Source organism: Podarcis tiliguerta, assembly GCF_965153285.1.
Source record: "Podarcis tiliguerta genome assembly, chromosome: 16".
NCBI classification, from domain to species: domain Eukaryota; kingdom Metazoa; phylum Chordata; class Lepidosauria; order Squamata; family Lacertidae; genus Podarcis; species Podarcis tiliguerta.
Genome location: NC_139549.1, coordinates 28,588,490 through 28,601,089, shown reverse-complemented (window position 1 = coordinate 28,601,089; position 12,600 = coordinate 28,588,490). Strand labels below are relative to the sequence as shown.

At 44.7% G+C, this 12,600-nt stretch overlaps 2 protein-coding genes across 6 annotated transcripts in view; both read right to left on the bottom strand.

The window, feature by feature from the left end:
• Window positions 1–9,199, bottom strand: part of LOC310666697 (immunoglobulin lambda-1 light chain-like) — a 50,335-nt gene extending 41,136 nt beyond the window's left edge. Inside the window, exons 1-2 of the mRNA XM_083417960.1 lie at window positions 9,136–9,199; window positions 1,569–1,860 (exon numbers count right to left, since the gene is read on the bottom strand). Coding sequence (XP_083274086.1) covers window positions 1,569–1,860; window positions 9,136–9,172 — 329 coding nt within the window. The 5' untranslated portion in view covers window positions 9,173–9,199. The remainder of the gene's footprint in view (window positions 1–1,568; window positions 1,861–9,135) is intronic.
• Window positions 1–12,600, bottom strand: part of LOC310666695 (immunoglobulin lambda-1 light chain-like) — a 105,732-nt gene that overhangs the window by 50,003 nt on the left and 43,129 nt on the right. The gene's annotated exons all lie outside the window — the stretch shown is intronic.

Genomic DNA, 12,600 nt, shown 5'->3' with positions numbered 1-12,600 from the left:
TAACCTGAAGCGTCTGTAGCAGCTTCCCGTGTTCCTGTTTTAAACTCTTGTTGTCTTGAAGCAACAAAGCATTGACCAAAGCAGTTCCCCAATGCGTAATCTGCCCCAAGGGATATGTGGTGGCAGCGGATCATGTGAGAAAGAGGAGGATGTGGTTAGTGCTCTGTAAGCATCATGCTATTTAAGCCCCCTCTGCCTGGTTGCACAGAGTGGATCTTATCAAGTCTGACAGCACCCTCTTGAGGTGTTTATTGAAACACCATGATGGTTTAGGGTGCTTAATTTCGCCCCCTTTCCCAATATGTCACAGATCTGAAGTCCATGTGGGTTGGAGATCATGACAGACAAAAGGATGGTAGGCCCCGACCAGAGAAGAATGGCAGATCAAGTTGATTGATTATGCTGAGATGGCTAAAGTAACTGGAAGAATCAGGAATCAGGAAGATCAAAATTTTAATGAGGGGGGAAATTTATAACTTATCTTAAAGTCCATTGTAAACACTTAAAATCATTAGTACAATCAGAATATCACTTGTAGTTCAATGATGAATTTTGGACAATGGAGAGGTAAAAGATTTGGATTATTATAAAAGATGCAGGAGGAAATGATTAACAATAGGACCCACAAAGGGGAGGAGGAAAGTCCAGGAGATTCATTGGAATCTTGTTTTTATGTTGTATGTTGGATATGTGACTGAAAAATCTAATCTGAAAAACCAAATAAATAATTTTTATAAAAGGGCAGATGAATGGAGGTTAACACAGAGTTAACGTGTGGCATTTATGAGCCCTGAGGTGTGGTTAAGGGGGATCAGACACGGAGGATAAGTGGTGCCCAACGTCGCCAGAGAACAGCAGTTTGAAATGAGAGGCCTGCTCCCTCAGGCCTCCTCTCCCCTCAATTGGGGGGGGGGGGGCAGCCATCCCATCAGATTTGCCTCAGTGAGAGAAGTAGCAAACAAGGCTCATTTCGCCAGCTTTGCTGGAAGTCCAACTCCATCAGTTCCTTCCTGCCCCCAAACTGGGCCAGCTGGTCATTATAGGCACAACTGTTTAGACATTGGTGCCTGAGTTGGATGTATATTTTCCTCTGCCCTCCCTGTTCCTTTCGCCTTGTGTGTCGTGGTTTTCCTGAGCTTATACCCTATGGGGAAGGAGTGTCTGGTTTCAATTGCTTGCATGTAAGCCACTCTGGGAGCCTCTTTGACCAAAGAGCAGGGTACAAATGCTCTAAATAATGACAAAATAAGCCTCTCTGTGGCCCGGCATAGACCTGCTGTCTATTTCCGATGCACACTTGAAGTCTATGCTAAATTCTCTACCTAAGTGAACCCCCTTCATTTGCTTTCCCTCATTAAATAAGGGAGTGAGGTTAAAAAACAAGTGTAACTCTAGGAAAAGTGGGGATTTTGGGGTTAGAATGGCAAGGCAGTCTGAATAAGCCTCTTTTCGTGAAAATTCAATTCCACTGGAAGGTTCCTCCTCTGAAGACAGAGTATGATAGCAGCTGCCTTTCTTAGCAAGAGGTTTTTGTCACACTTCCCCATCTGCCTGTGTCACTGTGAGATGTGTTGCTGTCCCACACCTGGCAGTAATAATCAGCCTCATCCTCTGCTTGGGCTCTGGCAATGCTCAGTCTGGCTGTGTTGCCAGAGCTGCTGCCAGAGAATCGGTCTGAGATCCCGGTGGGTCTCTGATTGTCTGCATATATTATCAGTACAGGGCCCTGGTTGAGTTTCTGCTGGTACCAGTGCACATATTTGCTCCCAATGTTGTTCCCAGAACAACTGATTTGGGCATCTCGTCCCGGAGACACGGACACTGATGGGGGCTGCGTCAACACATACTGGGCCAAAGATCCTGAAAGAGAAAAAGGAAAAAATATCTCATGGTATGTTAGACTCCTCTTTGGTCTGTCGCACAGAAGAAAGAAAGAAAAACACACTTTTTTTCCTCCTACCTGAGAAATAGGTGAGGAAGAGGCACGCCCAGAGCATGATGGGAACCCAGCGGAGCTCTCCTTCCTTAAGCAGAAAGGTGTCTGTTTCAGACCCGTCTCTCTGCTCTCTTAAATCTATTCAATCTTGTGACCCAGCCCTACATTCAAATCATTTCCCTTGAAAACGCAGCACACCCTCCTCTCCACCCCTGGGGATAAAATGCATGCTATGGCACTGTAGAAAATGAAGGGTGAACACTTTTTTGGTGGGAGGGGCATCTTGTGGGAATTAAACTCTGGTTCCCATTTGCAGTGTTATGTGGAAGAGAGCCCAGGTTGTTTGACCCTTTAGTTAATTCCCTTTTCACTTTTATAAGAGTTTGCTAATGCAAAAATAAGCTTGACTGTTCAATAGGTAAATATAAAGGACCCCTGGATGGTTAAGACCAGTCAAAGGCGACTATGGGGTTGCGGCGTTCATCTCGCTTTCAGGCCGAGGGAGCAGGCGTTTGTCCACAGGTCATGTGGCCAGCAGGACTAAACCACTTCTGGCGCAACAGAACACCGTGATGGTTAAACCACAGAGCCTGGGACTTGCTGATCGGAAGGTTGGCGGTTCGAATCCCCGCAACGGGGTGAGCTCCCATTGCTCGGTCCCTGCTCCTGCCAACCTAGCAGTTCGAAAGCACATCAAAGTGCAAGTAGATAAATAGGTACCGCTCCAGTAGGAAGGTAAACGGCATTTCCGTGTGCTGCTCTGGTTCGCCAGAAGCGGCTTAGTCATACTGGCCACATGACCCGGAAGCTGTACGCCGGCTCCCTCGGCCAATAAAGCGATATTAGCGCTGCAACCCCAGAGTCGGCCACGACGACCTAATGGTCAGGGGTCCCTTTACCTTTACTCAAGAGTATGCAATACCAACACATTTCCCCACTGAATTCTACAAGTGTGGCACCATGCCCATGCCATGCCATGCCAAACACCTGTTCCACCCTGTTCTGCCCCTTTGCAGTGCCAAAAATAGCATGTGCATCAGCAGTCATGCATGGGCCAATTGTGTGCAAATGCGGAGGTGCCTCTACTTTGACGGTTTGTTTGCATCATAAGTGAACACAATTCTAAATTTATTCTTGCCTTAGGGAAGAGAAATACAGGTTTCTGTCTCACTTCCCCATCAGGCTGCATCACCATATGTGTTGTTGCACAGTAATAATCACCCTTGCCATCGGCCAGGGCTCCATAGATTGTTATTTTTTTAAAAAATGTAAAGGACCCCAGGACAGCTAAGTCCAGTCAAAGGTGCAAATGGGGTGTGGCACTCATCTTGCTTTCAGGCCGAGGGAGCCAGCCTTTGTCCACAGACAGCTTTCTGGGTCATGTGGCCAGCAGGACAAACTGCTTTGGCACAACGGGACAACGTGATGGAAACCAGAGGGCACAGAAATGCCATTCACCTTCCTGCCACAGTGATACCTACTTATCTACTTGCACTGGTGTGCTTTCTAAGTGCTAGGTTGGCAGGAGCTGGGGCAGAGAAATGGGAGCTCACTCCATCACATGGATTCAAACCGCCAAACTTCGAACTGTCATGGTGTCCCATTGGCCTGAAAAGTGAGATGAGCACCACACCCCATAGTTGCCTTTGACTGGACTTAACCATCCAGGGGGTCCTTTACCTTTATTTTTACCTTCACATTTGATTGCAGCTAGGTATCTGTGCCATTTTGGAATGCTGCTCCATTATTATTTTTAAAATAGTGCTTTAAAAAAGAAAGTGAAGATATTACGGGGAAGAGTTCTTTTTTTTAAAAAAAAAATTTATTAGAAGTTTAATAGTTACAGAAATAAGGAAAAAATTAGAAAATTTAACATACAATACAATAAAAATAAAAGGAAAAACAAAAAAAGTACATCAAAACAACAAGAAAAACAAAAACATTTAAAAACACATCCAATGTTTCCATATCTTTACCTTTCATTTACTTGTTTCATCGACCTCCTCACACCTCCCTTTTTTGTATTCTAGTTGAATTAGCTATTTCAGCAAATCCTTTCCATCTTTCCCAATTTTTTGTTCTGTAATTTATCTTAACACAATCTAACTTTAAATTTTCCACTTTAGCCCATTAACAATCAGTTTTTGCTTAATTCTTTATAACATTTCTGCTAAAACCATATAACTTCATTCCAGCATTCTTCTAACATTCATTAATTTTGCAGTGTTTCTGTAAATATACTTTGAATTTTTTCCAATCTTCTTCCACCAACTCTTCTCCCTGGTCTTGGATTCTGCCAGTCATTTCTGCCAATTCCATGTAGTCCATCAGCTTCATCTGCCATTCTTCCCGGGTGGGTAGATCTTGTGTCTTCCAATGTTTTGCGATAAGTATTCTTGCTGCTGTTGTGGCCGTACATAAAAAAAGTTCTGTCCTTCTTTGGCACCAATTGGTTACGGGGAAGAGTTCTAACCTGGCCTACTCCTTCTGCTGTTATACTTTCAGCAGAGTTTCCTTTTTTATTTTAAGAAATAGGATATATTTAAAAATGTAGTCCCACTGTGGAAGGACTTAGGGACGATAAGGCTCTTAATGGCTACAAAAATGACAGCTAAATTCTACCTCTGTTATCAGAGGCAATATACCACTCAGTGCAAATCACTGGGAGCTGTGAGTGGTGACAGTATTTCTGTTGCACTCAGCTAGCAAAGATAGACATTTCTCTTTGACAGCAGGAGGTTTTTGCCTCACTTCCTCCTTTGATGGGGCCACTGTGCTTGCTGGCTAGCATCTTCGTCCCAGACTTGGCAGTAATAGTCAGCCTCATCTTGCTGTTGGACATCAGTGATGGTTAAGGTGGCTGTGCCGCCAGAGCTCTCTCCAGAAAAGCGGTCTGAAATATCGGCAGGTCTTATGCTGTCCTTATATATAACCAGTTGAGGGGCACTGCCATGTTTCTGTTGGTACCAGTGCACATAGTACCTATCAAACTTATCCCCTGAGCAAATGAGTTCCACAGTTTGCCCCAAAGACACAGAGGCAGATGGGGGTTGTGTAAGTACATACTCGGCAACAGAACCTGAAAGAAGAAGAAGAAATTTAAAAAATCATGGTGTTGCACAGATGTGGAAATAATCTGGTAAGCACATACATGCAACTCTTCCTAAGAGAGCAACACTGACTTATTAGACTGCACATCATATCAACTAATAAGGCTCAAACTCCAGTCTAAGACAATGCAATGACAAATCTTCCTGCAGATAAGTTGATAGGAGAAATGAAGGTCTAGCATCCAACAGAAATGAGGAATGGGTATCTCATCACCTGAGCAATAAGTGAGGGCCAGAAGGAAGGGAAACCAGGCCATGATGTTCATTGCAGAGGAGTAATCTTTGCTGTGACAAATGGTGCATTGGGATAGCTTTTCTCCCCATTCTTAAACCCTACCAAAGTTGCCTGGGGTTCTCTGCATGCAAATCTGCTTCTTGTTGATTGGGTGCTGATCCTGCTCCAATGCACATGAGGAAGGGCTAGAGCTTGGTGGCAGAGCCTCTGCTTTGCGTGCAGAAGGTCCTGGGTTCAATTCCTGGCTTTCTAATGACACCATGGCAGCCAGGTGTTCCTCTGCTTCGGCCTCCTCCTCTCCCATGATTTCCCAACTTTCCTCCTCATCTGCCTCTGAGCTGTGACTTCCCTCAAACCCCTCTTGTAGATCTATACACTCTTCCTCCACCCTGGAAGGGTCTGGATGGAGAGGCAGTCTCCACCCACGTTTCATCGCTGTCGAAATCTATTGTAACAGAATTGCACTGAATCAGCAAGTAGAATAAGGAAAATTAAAATTAAAAATACGTTTGTTGTTTGTCTTTTTTTTCATAATATTTTATTAAGATTTTCACATAAAAAAGAAAAATAAAAATACAAAAATAAAAAGAAAACAAGTAAAAACAATTCCAATTTCTTAGTATTACTTACATTCGCTTTTTTTCCAGACTTCCCCACACCTCCCCTCTCTGTATTCCAATTCAAATATTTAATCAGCAAATCCCTTCCCTCTGTCTTATCCTTGTCTTTATCTTAGTGTGTTATACCTTAAATTCATCATCTTTTTAACCTTCGAGTTTTCTGTTCTCCTTCACCACATTATTACTAATAACCCTTTAACCTCCATCTAACATCATTCTAACATTCATTAATTTTATAATATTTCTGTAAGTAGTCTTTAAATTTCTTCCAATCTTCCTCCACCGTCTCTTCTCCCTGGTCTCTGATTCTGCCAGTCATTTTTGCCAATTCCATATAGTCCATCACCTTCATCTGCCATTCTTCCAGAGTGGGTAAATCTTGTGTCTTCCAATACTTTGCGATGAGTATTCTTGCTGCTGTTGTAGCATACATAAAGAAAGTTCTGTCCTTCTTTAACACCAATTGGCCGACCATGCCCAGGAGAAAGGCCTCTGGTTTCTTCAGGAAGGTATATTTAAACACCTTTTTCATTTCATTATAGATTATTTCCCAGAAGGTCTTAATCCTTGGGCATGTCCACCAAAGGTGAAAGAATGTGCCCTCCGTTTCTTTACATTTCCAAAAAAATACGTTTGTTGTTTGTCGGCAGTTACCTTGGTGATATTATCTAGTCTATTGCCAGTCAGTGGAGGCAGCACTGAACTCGATGAACCAATGAGTGGACTGAGTACAGTGGAACCTCGGGTTGCGAACGTGATCCGTGTGGGAGGCACGTTTGCAATCCGCATCGTTCGCAACCCGCAGTGCCGCGTCTGAGCATGCACAGGTCATGATTCGGCACTTCTGTGCAAGTGCACAGCGTGAATTAGGGCTTCCGCGCATGCGCGTGCGCCGAAACCCGGAAGTAACCCATTCCGGTACTTCCGGGTTTGGTTCTGTGCGAAACCCGAAAACACGTAACCTGATGCATCTGTAACCCAAGGTACCACTGTATAAAGCAGCTTCCCGTGTTCCTGTTTTAAACTCTTGTTGTCTTGAAGCAACAAAGCATTGACCAAAGCAGTTACCCAATGCATAATCTGCCCCAAGGGATATGTGGTGGCAGCGGATCATGTGAGAAAGAGGAGGATGTGGTTAGTGCTCTGTAAGCATCATGCTATTTAAGCCCCCTATTCCTGGTTGCACAGAGTGGATCTTATCAAGTCTGCCAGTGCCCTCTAGAGATGTTTATTGAAACACCATGATGGTTTAGGGTGCTTAATTTCGCCCCCCTTCCCAATATGTCACAGATCTGAAGTCCATGTGGGTTGGAGATCATGACAGACAAAAGGATGATAGGCCCCGACCAGAGAAGAATGGCAGATCAAGTTGATGGATTATGCCAGTGGCGTAGCGTGGGTTGTCAGCACCCAGGGCAAGGCAAGTAATTTGCGCCCCCTAACCCGGGGCAAGGCAAGTAATTTGCGCCCCCCCGCTGCACTGTCCCTCCCCCAGATAGTCCCTCGCTCTCCACAGTGGGCGGCGACCCGGCGGCTCGGATCAGATTCGCACAGCCAGCACTGCAGTGAGAGAGAGTGAGTGAGCCAGGTAGGGGCAGAGAGCTGCGAGTGCGAGCGCGCCCCCCCCAGATGTTGCGCCCGGTGCAGCCGGCCCCCCCTGCACCCCCCACGCTATGCCACTGGATTATGCTGAGATGGCTAAAGTAACTGGAAGAATCAGAAATCAGGAAGATCAAAATTTTAATGAGGGGGGAAATTTATAACTTATCTTAAAGTCCATTGTAAACAGTTAAAATCATTAGTCCGATCAGAATATCACTTGTAGTTCAATGATGAATTTTGGACAATGGAGAGGTAAAAGATTTGGATTATTATAAAAGATGCAGGAGGAAATGATTAACAATAGGACCCACAAAGGGGAGGAGGGAAGCCCAGGAGATTCATTGGAATCTTGTTTTTATGTTGTATGTTGGATATGTGACTGAAAAATCTAATCTGAAAAACCAAATAAATAATTTTTTTAAAAGGGCAGATGAATGGAGGTTAACACAGAGTTAACGTGTGGCATTTATGAGCCCTGAGGGGGATCAGACACGGAGGATAAGTGGTGCCCAACGTAGCCAGAGAACAGCAGTTTGAAATGAGAGGCCTGCTCCCTCAGGCCTCCTCTCCCCTCAATTGGGGGGGGGGGGCAGCCATCCCATCAGATCTGCCTCAGTGAGAGAAGTAGCAAACAAGGCTCATTTCGCCAGCTTTGCTGGAAGTCCAACTCCATCAGTTCCTTCCTGCCCCCAAACTGGGCCAGCTGGTCATTATAGGCACAACTGTTTAGACATTGGTGCCTGAGTTGGATGTATATTTTCCTCTGCCCTCCCTGTTCCTTTCGCCTTGTGTGTCGTGGTTTTCCTGAGCTTATACCCTATGGGGAAGGAGTGTCTGGTTTCAATTGCTTGTATGTAAGCCACTCTGGGAGCCTCTTTGACCAAAGAGCAGGGTACAAATGCTCTAAATAATGACAAAAGAAGCCTCTCTGTGGCCCGGCATAGACCTGCTGTCTATTTCCGATGCACACTTGAAGTCTATGCTAAATTCTCTACCTCAGTGAACCCCCTTCATTTGCTTTCCCTCATTAAATAAGGGAGTGAGGTAAAAAAACAAGTGTAACTCTAGGAAAAGTGGGGATTTTGGGGTTAGAATGGCAAGGCAGTCTGAATAAGCCTCTTTTCGTGAAAATTCAATTCCACTGGAAGGTCCCTCCTCTGAAGACAGAGTATGATAGCAGCTGCCTTTTTCAGCAAGAGGTTTTTGTCACACTTCCCCATCTGCCTGTGTCACTGTGAGATGTGCCGCTGTCCCTCACCTGGCAGTAATAATCGGCCTCATCCTCTGCTTGGGCTCTGGCAATGCTCAGTCTGGCTGTGTTGCCAGAGTTGGTGCCAGAGAATCGGTCTGAGATCCCGGTGGGTCTCTGATTGTCTGCATATATTATCAGTACAGGGGCCTGGCTGGGTTTCTGCTGGTACCAGTGTACACTCTTCCCACCAATGTTGCTCCCGGAACAAGTGATTTGGGCATTTCGTCCCGGAGACACGGACACTGATGGGGGCTGCGTCAACACATACTGGGCCAAAGATCCTGAAAGAGAAAAGGGAAAAAATATCTCATGGTATGTTAGACTCCTCTTTGGTCTGTCGCACAGAAGAAAGAAAGAAAAACACACTTTTTTCCTCCTACCTGAGAAATAAGTGAGGAAGAGGAAGGCCCAGAGCATGATGGGAACGCAGAGGAGCTCTCCTTCCTTAAGCAGAAAGGTGTCTGTTTCAGACCCGTCTCTCTGCTCTCTTAAATCTATTCAATCTTGTGACCCAGCCCTACATTCAAATCATTTCCCTTGAAAACGCAGCACACCCTCCTCTCCACCCCTGGGGATAAAATGCATGCTATGGCACTGTAGAAAATGAAGGGGGAACACTTTTTGGGGGGGAGGGGCATCTTGTGGGAATTAAACTCTAGTTCCCATTTGCAGTGTTATGTGGAAGAGAGCCCAGGTTGTTTGACCCTTTAGTTAATTCCCTTTTCACTTTTATAAGAGTTTGCTAATGCAAAAATAAGCTTGACTGTTCAATAGGTAAATATAAAGGACCCCTGGATGGTTAAGACCAGTCAAAGGCGACTATGGGGTTGCGGCGTTCATCTTGCTTTCAGGCCGAGGGAGCAGGCGTTTGTCCACAGGTCATGTGGCCAGCAGGACTAAACCACTTCTGGCGCAACAGAACACCGTGATGGTTAAACCACAGAGCCTGGGACTTGCTGATCGGAAGGTCGGCGGTTCGAATCCCTGCGACGGGGTGAGCTCCCATTGCTCGGTCCCTGCTCCTGCCAACCTAGCAGTTCGAAAGCACGTCAAAGTGCAAGTAGATAAATAGGTACCGCTCCAGTAGGAAGGTAAACGGCATTTCTATGCACTGCTCTGTTTCGCCAGAAGCGGCTTAGTCATGCTGGCCACATGACCTGTACCCACGGCCAATAAAGCGAGATGAGTGCCGCAACCCCAGAGTCAGTCACGACTGGACCTAATGGTCAGGGGTCCCTTTACCTTTACCTTTACTCAAGAGTATGCAATACCAACACATTTCCGCACTGAATTCTACAAGTGTGGCACCATGCCCATGCCATGCCATGCCAAACACCTGTTCCACCCTGTTCTGCCCCTTTGCAGTGCCAAAAATAGCATGTGCATCAGCAGTCATGCATGGGCCAATCGTGTGCAAATGCGGAGGTGCCTGTACTTTGACGGTTTGTTTGCATCATAAGTGAACACAATTCTAAATTTATTCTTGCCTTAGGGAAGAGAAATACAGGTTTCTGTCTCACTTCCCCATCAGGCTGCATCACCATATGTGTCGTTCCACAGTAATAATCACCCTTGCCATCGGCCAGGGCTCCATAGATTGTTATTTTTTTTAAAAAAGGTAAAGGACCCCAGGACAGTTAAGTCCAGTCAAAGGCGACTATGGGGTGTGGCACTCATCTTGCTTTCAGGCCGAGGGAGCCAGCCTTTGTCCACAGACAGCTTTCTGGGTCATGTGGCCAGCAGGACAAACTGCTTTGGCACAACGGGACACCGTGATGGAAACCAGAGGGCACAGAAATGCCATTTACCTTCCTGCCACAGTGATACCTACTTATCTACTTGCACTGGTGTGCTTTCTAAGTGCTAGGTTGGCAGGAGCTGGGACAGAGAAATGGGAGCTCACTCCATCACATGGATTTAAACCGCCAAACTTCGAATTGTCATGGTGTCCCGTTGGCCTGAAAAGTGAGATGAGCACCACACCCCATAGTTGCCTTTGACTGGACTTAACCATCCAGGGGGTCCTTTACCTTTATTTTTACCTTCACATTTGATTGCAGTTAGGTATCTGTGCCATTTTGGAATGCTGCTCCATTATTATTTTTAAAATAGTGCTTTAAAAAAGAAAGCGAAGATATTACGGGGAAATGTTCTTTTTTTTAAAAAAAAAATTTATTAGAAGTTTAATAGTTACAGAAAAAAAGAAAAAAATTAGAAAATTTAACATACAATACATCAAAAATAAAAGGAAAAACAAAAAAGTACATCGAAACAACAAGAAAAACAAAAACATTTAAAAACACATCCAATGTTTCCATATCTTTACCTTTCATTTTCTTGTTTCATCGACCTCCTCACACCTCCCTTTTTTGTATTCTAGTTCAATTAGCTATTTCAGCAAATCCTTTCCATCTTTCCCAATTTTTTGTTCTGTAATTTATCTTAACACAATCTAACTTTAAATTTTCCACTTTAGCCCATTAACAATCAGTTTTTGCTTAATTCTTTATAACATTTCTGCTAAAACCATATAACTTCATTCCAGCATTCTTCTAGCATCCATTAAGTTTGCAGTGTTTCTGTAAATATACTTTGAATTTTTTCCAATCTTCTTCCACCGACTCTTCTCCCTGGTCTCGGATTCTGCCAGTCATTTCCGCCAATTCCATGTAGTCCATCAGCTTCATCTGCCATTCTTCCAAGGTGGGTAGATCTTGTGTCTTCCAATGTTTTGCGATAAGTATTCTTGCTGCTGTTGTGGCATACATAAAGAAAGTTCTGTCCTTCTTTGGCACCAATTGGTTACAGGGAAGAGTTCTAACCTGGCCTACTCCTTCTGCTGTTATACTTTCAGCAGAGTTTCCTTTTTTATTTTAAGAAATAGGATATATTTAAAAATGTAGTCCCTCTGTGGAAGGACTTAGGGACGATAAGGCTCTTAATGGCTACAAAAATGACAGCTAAATTCTACCTCCGTTATCAGAGGCAATATACCACTGGGAGCTGCGAGTGGTGACAGTATTTCTGTTGCACTCAGCTAACAAAGATAGACATTTCTCTTTGACAGCAGGAGGTTTTTGCCTCACTTCCTCCTTTGATGGGGCCACTGTGCTTGCTGGCTAGCATCTTCGTCCCAGACTTGGCAGTAATAGTCAGCCTCGTCTTGCTGTTAGACATCAGTGATGGTTAAGGTGGCTGTGCCGCCAGAGCTCTCTCCAGAAAAGCGGTCTGAAATATCAGCAGGTCTTATGCTGTCCTTATATATAACCAGTTGAGGGGCACTGCCATGTCTCTGCTGGTACCAGTGCACATAGTACCTATCAAACTTATCCCCTGAGCAAGTGAGTTCCACAGTTTGCCCCAAAGACACAGAGGCAGATGGGGGTTGTGAAAGTACATACTCGGCAACAGAACCTGAAAGAAGAAGAAAATTTTTAAAAAATCATGGTGTTACACAGATGTGGAAATAATCTGGTAAGCACATACACACAACTCTTCCTAAGAGAGGAACACTGACTTATTAGACTGCACATCGTATCAACTAATAAGGCTCAAACTCCAGTCTAAGACAATGCAATGACAAATCTTCCTGCGGCTAAGTTGATAGGAGAAATGAAAGTCTAGCATCCAACAGAAATGAGGAATGGGTCTCTCATCACCTGAGCAATAAGTGAGGGCCAGAAGGAAGGGAAACCAGGCCATGATGTTCATTGCAGAGGAGTGATCTTTGCTGTGACAGATGGTGCAATGGGATAGCTTTTCTCCCCATTCTTAAACCCTACCAAAGTTGCCTGGGGTTCTCTGCATGCAAATCTGCTTCTTGTTGATTGGGTCCTGATCCTGCT